Here is a 16,921-nt window from a genome sequence, read left to right as displayed (position 1 = left end):
GGGCTCCTTAAAAAAAAAAAAAAAAATGTTTTCACGACACAACATTCACAAATCTAAGGATCTGAGGTGATGGATAGGATAACTATGTTTATAAAAAGCTACAGAGCACAGTGAACAGCCCAGAACCTGTGCTCCCTCTCATCAGCATCTCCCTCTTCCCCAGAGATGACCCTGCTCTTGACACAGGGCACCATAGACGAGTTTTGCCTGTTTCTGAACTTTCTATGAACAGAATCATGAGTTACATACTACTCTGTGTCCGTGGTCTTTGGCTAAGTATCATGATTATGAGATTCATCCTGGTTGCTGCATACAAATATAACATCATTTACTTATTTTTAATTGCATGAATATGCTACGGCTCATGAATCCATTCTGTCAGTGAGAGGCATCTGAGGTTCCAATTTGGGGCTATTTAAGAAATGTCCGCATATTCTTTTGGTCTCTGGTTATCTGTAGGATTGGAACTCTAGGGTCATGGTTACGCAGTCTGCAGAGTCAGGAGACACCCCGGACAGCTTCCCTGAGTGCTGTGTAAAGTCACATGCCCACAGTTATGGGCGCTCCCGCTGCTCTGAACCCTTGCCAACACCTGGTCTTGTCAGTCTTTTCCCTGTTAGCCATTCGCTGGTGTGTAGTAGCATACCAAGGTGGCCATTAAGGAGAACGAATGTCCTTTTACATGTTAATGGTCACTGGAATAATCTTGAGTGAAGTTCTTTTTCGAATCTGCTATGAATTTTTAAGAATTAGGCTTTTAATTATTTTTTCTTGTCTCTTGATGGACATATGTATTCTGAATACTTTGTCCCATATGGAAAATACATATTATGCAAGTATCTTCTGTTACTTTATGACTTGGTGTCTCCACTTCTAATGGTGTCTTTGGGTAAGAGAAATTCCCCTTTGTGTAATGGAGTCCAAACTAATCCATATTTTTGGCTTTAGAATTTGTACTTTTTGTGGGCTGTTGAAAAAAACAAAAAAATCTCCGCTTACCCCAGAGTCACAAATATATTCTTCCACGTGATCTCCTACGAGCGTTATCACTTGGCTTCCCACATGCAGGCCACCTGGCTTTCATCTGGGGCATGCCCCAATCCAAACATGCTTTGCTCTTGTGGATGCCAGTGGATTCTTTGTCCAGTGGCTTTCCCTTTCTCTATCCACACCATGAGGTTTTCTCACACATGCCCCATTGGTGCTGTGCTTGGCCGTGAGCCTGCTGGGGCAGGGGGGAAGGAGCACACATGCTCAGGCAGGAACCTAACCTGGAGCACAGGGCTAAGACCCACATGGGGAGTTGCTGCCCTTCAAAGGTGAAGCCCAGTGGGGGCGACCCGCTCATCCCAGCAGCGGTGTGCGCTCCTACATCTCCTGGTGAGCTCCGAGCTTCTTCCAGGTTCCCAGGCCGTGCAGGGCGTTTTTCTTGGCTGGAGGGGAACCCTGTCCTCGTGCCCTGTGCTCCTACATTTACACAAACTATAAAAATTCCTGAACCTGTGAACCTGTTTCAGTTTTCAGTCTCTTGCTGGGGCCAATCAGTTTGGCTGACTTTTCCTGGTTTCCTGTCCAGAGGATGGGGATCATTGCTATCCTGACGTAGCCTTGGGGACATAATGGGGAACACCTAACTCGTATGAAGACATCATTTGCAATCATCAGAGAAAGGTCCTATGGAATTCCAAAATTGCCAGATCGTGTCTTGACATGCTAATTATGCTTTTCATCATTTTTCTCTTTACTTAAAAATATCCCTTCGTGGTATGATCACAGTGACCGTGACTGACAGGTCATCTGTTGGAAGCTCACAGTGCCCCAGTCCCTGCTCTTTACACTTTCCCATCAGTTGATTTAATCTCTACTTCTCAGTGTGCTCTGAAAAGCTTCTGACCTCCTTTTACATAGAACTGATGTCCCATCTACTGTGCCCGGGGCCACTCTTGTGTTTCGTGGGTGACTGTGAATTGAAGTCATGCCTGAGCGAACCCAAAGGCAGTGGAATCTGAGACGGGACTGTGCAGACTCAGGCCAGAGTGTTGCCAGTCAAGGTGGGCAGCCCCACAGAGAAAAAAGTGCAGGGGTCCACAGCAGGTCTGCTGTCATTCAGTATTTTGCAAACACAGAGGGGATTTTTCTGGCTTATTGAAATTTGCAAGTAAGATTTAGTTGCTATGTGCAAACGCTGTTTGCCCTCCCCGTGAATGCAAAAATTATAACTATGCCTCTCCCTGCTGGGGAAGGGAATGCCTTTTTTGTTGAAGGAAGGCATCATTATTTGGTCTTTAGTCATCATCGAGTGAACTTAAGCAGAGTTAATTTCCTTCTTGACTTGGGAACCTAGTCAGAAATTAGCCTGAGTGTGGAGCATTGCTGGTGGGAATTGTTGTGTTCCATGGGGAACCTCCGGAGGTTGTGAGCTGGTGTGCAGGCCCTAGCCCAGGGAAGGAAAGTGGGGGCGGGGAGAGGAGAGAAAAAGGGCAGAGGAGGAAAAGAAAGAAAGAAAACATTTGTCTTTGAGATAGGTGGATTGGGCTGGTCTCACACAGTGCCCACTTCCAACCTTTGATTGTCCGTGGCAAGGAATGGACCCAAAGTTGTGGGCGGCCAGTGCTTCTCACACTGAATGTCTGCTGAGCTAGTCCGTCTCACTTTTCCCCACAACAAGCTTCAGGAATCTCATGAAGAACAAATCACCTTCCTGGAAAGGTGAAATGCATTCTGAGCAGTCTCGGGAGATGTGGCCCCTGTGTTTAAATAGAATGGGGGCAGGTGTCCTGTGGGACCGTGGGGGAAGAAGGTGCCCTCCTCTCCATGCGGAGAGTGTCGTCAGATTGCAGAACAGCCCGGCCTCGCGGAAGCTGCGTGTCTGGTAAGTCTTGCAGAATCACCAGCAGCCCCGCATCCTGTGCGTTTCAGCACCGCCCAAGCGCTGTGCCTCGCGGATCAGCCGAAGCCGGTGAAGGAGTACAAGTACCCCGAGAAGCTGCCGGGAGAGTTATACGACGCCAACACTCAGTGCAAGTGGCAGTTTGGAGAGAAAGCCAAGCTCTGCATGCTGGATTTTAAAAAGGCAAGTGATTATTGGCAAGTGCCCAGTGCAGTATGATTCACAAAACCGTTTGATGCAGTGTGACGGACACTGATGTATTCTGCGTTTATTGGGTACCTACCAAATGTCAAATCCTGTGAGCTAGGGCTGGTCTTCGATAACAGGAAACACATGTTGTCCTGGCAGAGAGGATGCTGGCGGGTACTGGTGCGGGTATCCGTTTTCACTGGAGAACCGACTTGGCCTGTTAGGTCGCTCTTGCCTCCTGATTTATCATGTGGGACCTCAGCAATAACCTCTGGTTGGTGTAAGTTGGCAAATTAATGCTCTGCATTTTTTTCAAATGCTGTTAAGAAAACAGCACCGCCCTGCTTTACCTACCTCAGATAGAGCAGAATTTACTGTGGAGCAGCAGTCTGTCTAGAGAATCGTGATTGTTAAATTTCCCAAAAACAGGGTTTCAAGAGAAGTTTCTCGTAGAAGGCGTCATCTGCACCGCTGAGCCCAGGGACATGGCTGATAGAAATGCGGTGTGTGACACAGAGACATGCACCCATGCCAGAAAGGCTGGGCGGGATCTGGGGGCTTGCCGGGCTGAACCCCAAAGAGAGCTAACCATAAATTAAATGAAAGTAACTATTTCTGAGATTTCTTTTATTCTAGTTTGTAATGAAATCAAGAGGAAAGTAGACAAAAATTGGGTCCTCGGGAAACCTCCAACATTTCATAATATACCAGGAATATTCCCAATTTAAATCTGATGGGAAAATCTATTTTCTTCTAAACTCAAGATTTCCCCCTAAGGCCAGTCACAACCGTGTTCCAGGACAGGATCCTTCTCTCCTGAGCTGGGTAATGTCAGCTTGGAGCAGGAGCAATAAATCAGTTACCACCACTGCGGATTCCTGATGTTTCCTTTTCCGTGGGAAATCCTTGGGTAGTTCTTGAATGTTACTCTTCTGTCTGTTAAGGACAGGGAACATAGGACTATTTTTTTTTCCAAAGCTGGGATTTCCTACAGCATACCTCTGGTTTCACGTTATTTTGCTCTGTGACTGTGGACTGTATCACCCATGGTACCCTGGCGCCATTTGGAAAAAATAGGAAGTAAGAAGCTAAATGAAGTACCTCTTTTGTAACTGAGGAAATATTTGCATGCAGTGAAATGGAGTCATTTTAGGTGTACAACTGGAATTTTAACAACTGTGCTTACGCATGTAACCAGTATGCTGACCAAGACATTCCTTACTTCCATAAAGCCAAAAAGTTCCCTTATGCCCTCTTCCATTCCGTCCCTTCCCCACCCCGGTAAGGGACCGTCGTTATGATTCTATCACTATCGATACAGCTTGCTTATTCTGCAATTTCATAAATGCCAAGTAAGGTATTTGCAATGACAGGGACGGAGCTAGAGGGGACAATGCTAAGTGAAGTAAGTCAGAGAAGTGCAAATACCATATCATTTCGTTCATATGTGAAATTTAAGGAAAAAACACAAATAAAGGAAAAAGAAACAAAGCAAGAAACAGACTTTTAACTATAGAGAACAACCAGGGTTACTGGAGGGAACGAGGGTGGGGCATTGGGGGGACAGGATGGGGGTTAAGGGCGCACTTACCGTGACGAACACAGAGTCACATGGGGACTTGCTGAGCACTGTATTACACATCTGAAACGAATAGAACATTGTGTGTTAAGTTAATTAAAACTTAACTTAAAAAAACAAATATGGGGGCTCCTGGGTGCCTCAGTGGGTTAAAGCCTCTTCCTTCGGCTCAGGTCATGATCTCAGGGTTCTGGGATTGAGCTCAGCAGGGAGCCTATTTCCCCGTCTCTCTCTGCCTGTCTCTCTGACTACCTGTGATCTCTGTCTGTCAAATAGATAAATAAAATCTTTAAAAACAAACAAACAAACAAAAATATGATGTTAGCTGTTGGTTTTTACAGTCATCCTTTATCAAAATGAGAAAGTTCCTTTCTGGTCCTAGATCATTGAGTGATTTTTATCACAAAAGTGGGTTGACTTTTGTGAAGTGCATTTTCTGCTTCTAGGGATGTAATTATTTATTTTTTTATGGTATTAATGTGGAGAATTGCGTCAATAGGCATTATATTTAGTTTCCCATTGGTCACACTTCTTTTTATTCCTCTATTTCCTTTTGTATTAAACTTCTAACAATTCTGTTTTTTGCCTTAATTTGCATCTTAGCTATACTTCCTCCTCTTGATTTCTAGTGGTTGCTCTGGAGAATGCAGGTGCCTCTTTCATTTATAGCTGGTGTAGAATTAACAACATTGTGCCGCTCTATGTAAAATGCAAGGTCCTCACAACAAGCAAGCCCACGTGACCCCACACTGTACTGTCCTCATCATGAATGTTACCTCTGTGCCTGTTACAAGCCACAAGACACAATGTTAAAATTTTTGTTGTAACAGAGGGAGTTTCTTTTAAATAAGATAGTGTCACTTTTCATATTCACTCACTGATGTACCATGTGGAACTTCTGTTTTCTCATGGATCAACTCCAGTTTCTTCATTAGCTTTGGCCTGAAGATCTTTCCTTGTGCTCCCTGTGACCTGTATCCACCAGGCACAGAGTAGGTCAGATTTTCTTTTATCTGAAAATATCAGTAAATTCACCCTCCATTTTGAAGCATCACTTTTTTCTGAATCTAGAATTCTAAACAGTCCTTTTTATTTGTTTTCCTATGCACATTCTCAGGCTACATTTCCATGTTCACCTGGTCTCAGCTGTTTCTGATTAGAAAGCCGACCATCATCTGTGTCCGCTGGCATTCCTTACCATTTGTTCAGACAATTCAGCAATCTCCACGTGTAGGCTATTTTAAGGTTTGGTTCCAAAAACACGATCTGACGTGTTCTATTCTCTATTCTCCACTGAAATTTCCCATTCTTTCCCACTAATTCTGTCCGCTTTTTCCTTCATAGCCTGGAGTCTATTTGTAACGTATTGTAATACAGTATCAGTTCATGTCTTATAAATGTTGTACAGTATTATTATAATGATCCCTTCATCCTTTGACACTTGGTTTGGCTCTTCCTTAGGCCTCCTCTCGTTCAGCTTTTCCTTAGCTGGAGGGCAAAGCCTGTGCTCTGGACTGGGGGTGTGGACTTCGGGCTCTCCACCGAGGTTTCTCTGTCACGTGCGCCCAGAACTCCAGTGTCTGCCAACAGGCATGGCCTCTGTCGTCCAGCCGGTCAGCGCTCAGCCCAGAGCTGCTGCCCTGCGCTAGGCCACTGACGTGTCACTTAGTGTATCACCCGTTCACCCCACAGTTGAGGAAGGACCTACGGGAAATCCCTAGGCAGGCATCTGGGGCCTCCTATTAACGTGGCTCTTTCCTTCCCGGTCCCACAGAGTCCCGCAGGTTCTAGCTCCTTCTGTAGGCCCCGACTCTGTTCTCGGCGTCCTGCACACAGGGAGACCGTCAGTGTGTGCTGGGGTCCACCTCGCTGCACCACGTCAGGAAATTCTTCTCAACCAGATGGTGGGAGCGAAGTTGGCGCTCACTTGGTGAACTTCCCTCTCTCCAGGGACCAGGACTGCGTTGCCTGGTCCGAAGCCTAAAAGAGCTGGTCCGTATATTTTGTCAAGTTTCATACAGTTTTTGTATGCGAAAAAGTAAGCCTGGTACCAGTTACTTCATCATGGACAGGAGAGGAAATATCTTTTCAGTTAAAAAAAAAAATTGGATCCTGTAAAATCAGTCATGTCAGCTCATTCCCTATGATATAAAATTGTCCTTTAACTTGAATAAACTTGATGGATTTTCTAAGTTAGATATGATTTATGTGGCCCTGAATCTCAAACTTGGAGCACTTAGATTATTTTCCTTGTGAATTAAAGCATCTCAGAACATTTTCAGTTACAAAATTGAGTTTTTTTTCAATGAACTTCTTCTGAAGTTTTATGAAAATGGGTCTGTTTTGCTAGGTTGAAGTATAAAGACCCAGAAATTTACTGAGGGGAGAAGTTAAATTAATAAACAACAAGCAGGGCGCCTGGGTGGCTCAGTCAGTTAAGCGTCTGCCTTCAACTCAGGTCATGATCTCAGGTTCTTGGGATTGAGTCCCACATCCGGCTCCCTGCTCAGTGGTGAATCTGCTTCTCCCTCTGTCGCTCCCCGAGCTCATGCTCTCTCTCTCTGTCTCTCTTTCTCTCTCAAATAAATAAATAAAGATCGTTGAAAAATAAATAAATAAATAACAGGAAATTACCTGATAAGACCTAAGGGCTCCTCAGTGAACATTTGCTGAGCAGGTGATAGGTGGGTGAATGATATTTTAGAAAGGGACTCGTTCAAGTCCATGTGCTGTTTAGTTGGAAAAGTTAATAGATGGTGCAAATGCATGTGCGTCTCTCTCCTGGGCAAACAGGTGTGTGTTTGGTGTATGTGTGTTTATACACTCGTGTTTATACACTCGTGTGTAAATTCGCGCACCCATATGGCCACGGCTTTCTCTGTCCGCTGATGCCTGATGGAGAGATCATTGGAACTAGTGATAAAGCACCCCACTTATATCACAAATAATCGTGATAAATTATAGATCCCATTATAACATCGCCTGTGGTGGCATCTTCAGTTGGTATTTTGGAGAGTCTGGTAGTGACAGATGGAGAATAGGGATCTGGGGGCAGTGCGCTCACTGTCGGGAAACCCCCAGGAAATTTCCAACAGAATCAGGGAAATGTTGGTTTTGTTTGGGGTGTTCGGTGCTGATGCCCAACTCAACCACGTCAGTATGCCTGAAATCGGTCTTCGTGAGCACAGCTCTTAAATTATACGACAGGCTCTGAAGCGAGCGCCTTTGTTAAGGATTGGATTCCTTCACTGCGAAGATGAAAGCAAGCCTGGGCTGTCCATGTGGACTTCAGCTTTTTCCTCCCGAAGCATTGGTTATTACAAACATTGTGTCTTCGCCTAGTGCCTGTTCTGTTTGCCAGCAGCATCTGCGCTTGGCGGTCTGACCCCACAGTCTGTAATGCGGGCAGTTAGAATTACTTTGAAATTTGATCACCTTAGTGTCCTGGGCACTGTTGTGAAATTGGGAGCTTCCCCCCACACCCAGCATGTCTTACATTCCAGCTCCTTGATCCTAGACGTATGATTTAATAGGGTCTTTGTTCCAAGAGGACCCTGAAATTTCATTAAGAATGTAATGACATACAACAATAATGCTTAATTTAATACAGCCATTGCGCGTGATTGTCTAGAAGTTAGCAGTTCGGTCAAAGTGTGATGCGACAGGGTAAAACCGGATTGGGTTGTTTGGTCACTTCATGGTCATTTTATTATCGGATTTCTTGAGGAACTGGATCTTCTGCTTTCTGGGGTAGAGTGTCACATTTTTATGAGATGTCAGTTTTATCCGTAAGGTACCAATGTCTTAAATACTTTTCGATATGTTGAATAATAGTAACATGATTATATGACATTTCAAGGCTCTTGTAACTCTTGTCATTTGTTTCTGCCTGAACTGAACTGGGGATTGAGCAGGTTCCAGCATGGGCTGAAGTGTGCAGGGGGGCGTGCGGCAGGTGGAGACTGCGCGCGTCACGTGTGGTCAAGGCACGCTATTGCCTGCATCCTGTGCTCGAGAGCTTTGTCCTTAGTAAGGTTAAAAACCCTCACCTGTGGGGCACATGGGTGGCTCCGTCGCTAAGCGCCTGCCTTCGGCTCAGGTCATGATCCCAGGGTCCTGGGATCAAGCCCCACAACAGGCTCTTTTCTCAGCAGGGAGCCTGCTTCTCCCTCTTTCACTCTCCCTGCTTGTGTTTCCTCTCTCTTTGTCAAATAAATAAGTAAAATCTTAAAAAAAAAAAAACCCACCTTTTATAGTATCTCCCATTCATCTCCATTCTGCAGAATATTCCAGAAAACTACAATGTAAGAATATTATGAAAATACTTGAGGGCCACACGGGCTCTGAGCTCTGTGGGGAGTCTTCTTGGGATTCTCTCTCCCTCTCCCCCCTCCCGCTTCCCTTCCCACTCATTCTCTCTCTCTCTCTCTCTGAAATAAACAAATCTTCAGAAAAGAAAAAAGAAAGGAAATACTTTAAATAGTAGGATCTAGATCTATATTTTCAAACATAAGGTGGCCACTTGTATCATCTTAGATGTTCTTTTTTTAAAGATTTTATTTATTTGACAGAGATCACAAGTAGGCAGAGAGGCAGGCAGAGAGAGAGGAGGAAGCAGGCTCCCTGCTGAGCACAAAGCCTGATGTGGGGCTCGATCCCAGGACCCTGAGACCATGACCTGAGACAAAGGCAGAGGCTTAACCCACTGAGCCACCCAGGCGCCCTCATCTTCGATGCTCTTACAATAACATTTCACTTACCATTATTAATTCCCTTTTACATGAAAAATGTCCCCACTCATCCTGTTCAAGGTTTCCATGGGAACAAACGAACAGATGTTCAGCTCACTCAGAAAACGTGTTGAACGCCAGCTAGGTACCAAACACTGAGCCAGCTACCTATGACAAATACATAAAAATAATTTCACATTTTAAAAGACCATTTGTTTTGTATCCTCTCGCATGGTCTTTGAGACTGTCCCGTGAATCGGTGCTGCTGGCTCCTTGAGGGCGTAGCCATTGAGTCAGGCGGAGAGCGGCCTGTGGGCTGGAATCACCTTATCCCTTGGAGTGGGGAAGGGAGTGGGTGCTGTCTCAGTGCCTCTCAGGTACCGGGCCTGAGCTGGGCACGTTACCTACAACCACTCCATTTAGCTCCCAGGACGAGTCAATGAGCAGCCGTTGCCATCCTCAAACAGACAAGGAGGACACGGGAGTCAGCCCCCGGACCTGCCCTTCCAGTCCACACCGATAAGCCTATCTGCTCGGAAGCCGGCTCCCTCTACTGGGCACTGTGTCCATCCCCCAGCTGGCCACAGGAAGGGGCCCCTCTTTCATTCTCACCCATTCATCCATCCAAGCCTTTCCCTGTTCTGTGTGCACTTCCAGCCTCCTGACTGGGTCTCTGCAGGCCCTCTGGCCAGCCGCTCTCCGTGGGCCACCACCCAAGGGCAGGGAGGCCTACCCTGCAGTGCATACAGACTCTGGTTGTGATCTGCCATGCTTCCACGCAGACATGGGTCCATGAGCTCCAATTTCAAGGAAGCTTTATTTATATCCTGGTAATCTGTCAAGTTGTGACCCTGCAAGCCAACAGCGCTTTCCAGTTGTCTCTTTGGAGAGTTACAGACACTCAGGCCCCGGCTTTTATAGATTCCTTGAGGTCTTCTTATGGCTCTGATCCCTAAACGTGGTTCTGGCTGAGAGCGGAGGCCCCACGTCAGCAGCATGCCAATTAACGTCACGAGAGGTGTGACACGTTTGCCCCAGTAACGCTCAGTGATCTTGGAGGACTCACAGGGAAATAAGATGGACCATTACAACAATCGTAACCATAGGCGGTTCCTCTGTTTCTTCAAAATAAACACAGTCGATACCCAAAGTAAAACATCGAAAGCTTCCTTCTTACCATTCCAAGTTCCCCCAAACTGATTTATCAATGAGAAAGATACAGGCTGAAAATGCATGCATGGCCTCAGTTTCTAAATACGTAATTAGGAAGCATAGGGAGGAGATTTGAGAATAGTTCAATAACAGTAAAATAAATATTGATTATTAGCAAAAAAAAACCCTTCCACAGATCACTCACAGCGATGCAGAGCAGCTCTGTGTGAGCACATCTTTCAACACCATGAAATGGGGAGCAGGAGCATAAAGGCAGTGGAAGGCCATCTTTGAAGCAAAACGGTGTTGACGTGTGGCCGTGTTGGTTTCCTTTACGAGACAGATCACCCAGGAGATACAGCCAGTAAATGTCTCAGGAAATAATGTAGCGCTTGTTCAAATATTCAGAACAGTTGTGCGGATAATTTACAAAATGTTTTCCTCCCGTGCAGTCGAAGCTGCCACCAGCATTCTTGAAGTTTCCATCCTGTTCTGAGCGCTGCTGCTTGCCGTTAAGTAAGATGTTCCTTTGGGCTCAGAAGGAAAGGAAAGGGAAGCTCATTCTTTTTTTTTTTTTTTTTTAATACAGAAGAAATGACCCAGAACGAGGAGTGCCTGCCACATGTATCCCAACATTTATTCTATCTCTCTGACACATATCCCGGGCCAAGCTTCTGCTCTTTTTCTTTTTTTTTAATTTTATTTATTTGACAGAGAGAAATCACGACTAGGCAGAGAGGCAGGCAGAGAGAGAGGAGGAAGCAGGCTCCCCGCAGAGCAGAGAGCCCGATGCGGGGCTCGATCCCAGGACCCTGGGATCATGACCTGAGCCGAAGGCAGAGGCTTTAACCCACTGAGCCACCCAGGTGCCCCAGTGAAGCTCATTCTTTGCACTTGGAGAGACTTTCGTGGTCTATAACCCTCAGATCTTGTTTCATTTTGCTGCCCTGCCAACTGTGTGGGACTTCCTTCCTCTGCACACAGCTTTCTTCCTTCACATCTTCTTTCCTTTGCACACATCCTTTGCTCCCTCTCCCTGGAATGCCATCCCTTCTCCCCCAGTAAACCCCTCAAGCTCAGGGTTTGGCTCAGAGATCTCATTTTCCCATGAGTCCTTCCCTAGGTGTCCCTGCCTTGCCTTCTTTTTTTTTTTATTTTATTTATTTATTTGACAGAGAGAGAGGTCACAAGTAGTGAGAGAGGCAGGCAGAGAGAGAGAGGGAGAAACAGGCTCCTCACTGAGCAGAGAGCCCGATGCGGGGCTCGATCCCAGGACCCTGAGATCATGACCTGAGCCGAAGGCAGAGGTTTAAACCACTGAGCCACCCAGGTGCCCCACTGCCTTGCCTTCTGACAAGCTCATCCTGTGCTGCGCTTTCCCCCATAGGAGCATCTCTTCCCAACGGCAACACATGGTGACTTACAGCAAATTTACCTCTCCCTTAGGCCATGCCCCAGAGGGTAGGTCTGGGTCGTATTCCTTAGGGAACCACCCTCCTAGCAAGGAAACTGGCATATTCTAGGTCTTCATCAGAGGTTGCGGAGGGTGGGTGAGTGGGTGGGTGGGTGGACAGATGGATGGACAGACAGATGGATGGATGGATGAATGGATGGATGGACAATCCACAAACTTTCATAATCCTCTTTTATCTGAAAATGAGCTTTCAGACTTGGAGAGCTTAGTGAATGGTGGGTCAGGAATGAATTATAAAATGTTGGGTTTTATCAGTTTTTTTATTTTAATTTTTGTTTTCTGCAACCTCTGGATTAAGCATATTTTACTTTTTAATATAGGAAGTATCATTGTGTTAAATTTATGATAAAATACCTATGAATAAATGAAGTTTCAGGGATGGAATTAAGTTGGACCAAGTCTAGAACATGAGTCTCTGGGTCTTCTTTCTATATACTGCTAAGTTATTATCAGCTTTTAATTTATATAAGCTGCTTTCCCCTTAAATTCTTCAGCGATATTTTATTATTGATTTGTGAACCCTCTGTAACAGTGATGACCTTTTCTCCCCGGTAGGATATCTGTAAAGCCCTGTGGTGCCACCGGATTGGAAGGAAATGTGAGACTAAGTTTATGCCTGCAGCAGAAGGCACTGTTTGTGGACATGACATGGTAAGGAGCTAATCTTAGGTCATGAGTCATGTTCAGATGTCAGAGCTGTTCCACCCATGCATCTCCCCTCCTCCTGCACTGGTATTTTGTCAGCCCCTGTTCCTCATTTCTATGTGCAAATCTACCCCCAGGTCAGAAGATGGTGTTTAATTTATTGTGATACTGTGAAGGCGTTTCCTTCTTCCCTTTTCCCTTTTCCCGATGGTGTAATTGATGGGCTATCAGCAATTAGTAGATGTAGATGCCAGGCGACAGGTGGTGACTACCTCCATTTAATAAGGGGAACCCTTCAAGTCTTGCCCATATTTCAACCAGGTACAGAATCTGAGTTAGGTGGTATTGTTAAAGACACAGAGGCTTTGGTGGGGGAAAGAAATATAGTAAGAAGAAATACATTAAGAGTATTTATTACTCACTGGGAAAGAATAATTTTGTTGTTGAAATTAAAAAATAAATTACCTTGGGGCGCCTGGGTGGCTCAGTGGGTTGAGCCTCTGCCTTCGGCTCAGGTCATGATCTCGGGGTCCTGGGATTGAGCCCCGTGTTGGGCTTTCTAATCGGCAGGGAGCCTGATTCCCCTTCTCTCTCTCTGCCTGCTTCTCTGCCTGCTTGTGATCTCTCTCTGTCAAATAAATGAATAAAATCTTTTTAAAAAAATTACCTTAACCTCCAAGAGTAGTATTCTGATTCCTTTCACATTACTTTTCAAAATACAAGACCGTTGATAAAGATAAAGATATATTGGACCCAAATGATCCCTGAACCCATTTCTGTGCCACTTAGTATATGACCTTTTTTTCTTTTTTTTAAAAGATTTTATTTATTTATTTGACAGAGATCACAGGTAGGCAGAGAGGCAGGCAGAGAGAGAGGAGGAAGCAGTATCCCTGCTGAGCAGAGAGCCCGATGCGGGGCTCGATCCCAGAACCCTGGGATCAGGACCTGAGCCGAAGGCAGAGGCTTTAACCCACTGAGCCACCCAGGCGCCCCTGACCTTATTTTTTCTTAAGATTTTTATTTGTTTATTTATTTGTCAGAGACAGAGAGTACGCACAAGCAGGCCGAGGAAGAGTGAGAAGCAGGCTCCCTGCCGAGCAAGGAGCCTGATGTGGGACTCGATCCCAGGACTTTGGGATCATGGCCTGAGCCGAAGGCAGATGCTTAAGTGACTGAGCTACCGAGGCGTCCCAGTGTGTGACCTTTTTAGTGACACTAATGCACATGAAAGAGATAAATGTCCAAGTAGCTTTGATTCCAAATAGCTTAGATTCCAAACCAAATATGTCACAGCCTCAGTCTATTTAAACGTGAACATGGGCAGCAAGGGTTAAGATGTTAGCAGACAGTGCTGTCTCATGCTTTCTGGTTAAATTACCGCAGCACTGACTGGGGATGTGAAGAGAGCGGCTTGTGCTTAAGTGAAAAGAACGCCCAGAGACTGCTTCTCCTGCACACCTCTCGAGCTTTATTTGAAATCCCCCAGAGAGGGTGGGGCGGCTTATTAAATCCTTCCACAGATATAACAACAGTACTTACGTAACTCATAACCTCCCCAAATTGAATAAAAACGCTTTTAGACTCTCAGAAGAAGAGAGGGACATGAGGATGCACCATGGTGTGGAAATGCCCATTGTCTCAGGATGCCGCGGAATGTGCCTCAGTATTAAGCTGCCCGTGATCATCACTTTCTGCACATAATTATCTAGAATTTACTCTTCAGGTGATAATTTGCAAAATTATCCTCATTTCCCTAGAGATTGGCCACCCTCCTACTGTTGCCCCTGAGTTTCATCTCACAGGGGCGCAGGGTGCTTCTCTGATCACCTGCTTCCTGTAGGACTAATTTCAGAGCTGTGGGCCTTCCTCAGAATAACCTATATATTCTGCTTAAATTTTATTTACCCTGAAAGCACAGTTAGATTGATGGTCATTGGTACAGTTAAACCACTTTCCCTTGTATTTCCAAAGATGGGTCTTTCCTTCTTATAATAAAAGAATCAGTGCATCTTAAGCCAGAATACATGCCTAAAATTACCCAGGAATGATGTGTTCTGCCCTGGGGCTGCACGGTGGCCATGGTGGGACAGCATTGGAGGATCCTGTGAGAGGCCCCTTTGTTGTTAGTTGTGCATTTTCCTGTATTATAGGTTCTTGTGTGTCTCTATGGCTCTTCGATTTAGACGTGCATATTACCGGCTGTCAGTATCTCAGTACTTTGGGATATCCCAGAGCAGCTGGTGTGTACTGGCAGTAACCATACCGTTTCTGTGCACTTTTCTCCTGCGTGGGAGCCTGTTCTACACTGTGCTGCCTTTGAGGCTTGTGCACGGTGGTAAATGGGACTAATAGCATCTTGTAGTATCAGATTCCATCCTTCGTACATCACATATTTTCAGTCCTCACAATCTCCCTGTGAGGGTGAGCCCTTGCAGCACCCCCTGGTGCACTCAGGTTCCTTCCAAAGAAAGGATACTTAGGTCCTTTTTGAGTACACCTTGGGAAATCCAGGACGAGGGGTTTGGACTACAGCCTAATACATATGAAAGCTGATTCGAGCTCTCTAACAATTGTGGGTCCCACGTTGTATTAAACCACTCCACATTGTGCTTATACTTGGTGCTAGGTACTTGGTCTGTGTTATTGCACTGCATTTTGGGAACAATTCAGTCTGGTAGTTTGCACCATCCCTAAGGTCCTCAGGGGGACGTGCAGACTCAGAGCACCCAAGTAACTTGCCCCAGGCCACACAGCCTCAGAACTAATACAGAGGGTCCTTTCTCCCCATCTCCCCAAGTCCACTGTTGTATTTTATCAGGGTGCTTCCTGTGTGTGCTGGGTTTAGGTGTGACAAGCAGACCGTGAGGAGAATATCATAGCAGAAACAAGCATTCAGCACACCATCTTGCGTGCTAAAGTACAGCATTCTCTCAAAAGCCAGTGTCCATCAATAATATATAAAATGGTGAGAAACATGGGATAGTCCTCAAAACCTTAACTGGTGTTTCAGTGGAACAGAGGCTGTTCCCCTGACCTGCTCATGATGGGCTTCAGGGGTCTGTGACCTGTGTGGAATTCTACTCCAGGTCATGTGTGTGTATGAGTTCACAAGTTTGTGTGTCTGTGTCTGCCCAAACCCACGCATCCCCCAGCCTCCATGGGAGAAGGACAGTGCTTTCTCCTCAGATTTTCAGAAAGTTGTTGTTGTTTTTTTTAATAACATTTAAAAGAATAGCCATTTGAGGCTACTCTGGTACAAAGAGCAGAAATTGCCTTGGCAAGTCTGCTCACGGCAGAAACAATTGTGACAGTCAGAGACACGGAATTGTGCAGAGGTCCATGAAGAGAGCAGAGCCCCACACAGAGTGAGAGACCTGTCTGCACACTTGCTGGAGGCGGTCTCCAGACACCCTGTGAGGTGGAGACGAAGAATGGAAGGATGTGTGTCGTGTGCTCTCACTCACAAAGTCAAGCGTATACTCATCTGTATACTTATTTTCCTACATTAAAAATAAAAGGAATAAACTGTAAATTTTTAAGAAGTAAATATTTTGTGTCATTTTTTATATAAATTAAACCAAGTTACCTTAAAGGAATCCTTAAATACCAAAAGCAAAATCCATTTAACAAACTTGTTGGCTTAATCATAACCAGAGGGGAAGAATTATTTCAAGTGACTTTACAACCTGAAAACATTTTCTGAGTTTTCATCTTGTGGGTTCCTGCATTCCCATTTTCTGTCTTTGTATCAGAAAGCTCTGACCAGATGATTCTTTTAAACAATCACAACAGACACCATCCTTGTCCCTCTGTGTCCCTCATGTGTCCCTACTTGTCCCTCCATGTCCCTCCTTGTCCTTCTGTGTCCCTACTTGTCCCTCTACGTCCCTTCTTTTTTTTAAAGACTTTTATTTATTTGACAGACAGAGATTACAGTTAGGCAGAGAAGCAGGCAGAGAGAGAGGGGGAAGCAGGCCCCCAGCTGAGCAGAAAGCCTGATGTGGGGCTCAATCCCAGGACCCTGAGATCATGAACTGAGCCGAGGAAGAGGCTTTAACCCACTGAGCCACCCAGGTGCCCCACCTCCATGTCCATTCTTGTCCCTCTGTGTCCCTCCGTGTCCCTCCTTGTCTGTCTGTGCCCCTCCTTGTCCCTCTCTGTCCCTCCTTGCCTGAAGTCCACAGGAGATGGCCCCCACTTTTTCCAGATCCAGCTCTCTTTTTGGACTCATGAGGCCATCAGGGAGCAGAGGCCTTGCT

The 16,921-nt window shown here is 45.6% G+C and overlaps 1 protein-coding gene across 1 annotated transcript in view; it reads left to right on the top strand.

The window, feature by feature from the left end:
- ADAMTS16 (ADAM metallopeptidase with thrombospondin type 1 motif 16) overlaps window positions 1–16,921 on the top strand; it is a 156,016-nt gene that overhangs the window by 65,783 nt on the left and 73,312 nt on the right. The window contains exons 10-11 of the mRNA XM_046001179.1: window positions 2,920–3,073; window positions 12,570–12,665. Coding sequence (XP_045857135.1) covers window positions 2,920–3,073; window positions 12,570–12,665 — 250 coding nt within the window. The remainder of the gene's footprint in view (window positions 1–2,919; window positions 3,074–12,569; window positions 12,666–16,921) is intronic.

This window comes from Meles meles, chromosome 3 (assembly GCF_922984935.1).
Source record: "Meles meles chromosome 3, mMelMel3.1 paternal haplotype, whole genome shotgun sequence".
NCBI classification, from domain to species: domain Eukaryota; kingdom Metazoa; phylum Chordata; class Mammalia; order Carnivora; family Mustelidae; genus Meles; species Meles meles.
Note: the sequence above shows the minus strand (reverse complement) of the source record. Positions and strands in the feature narration are given on the sequence as shown.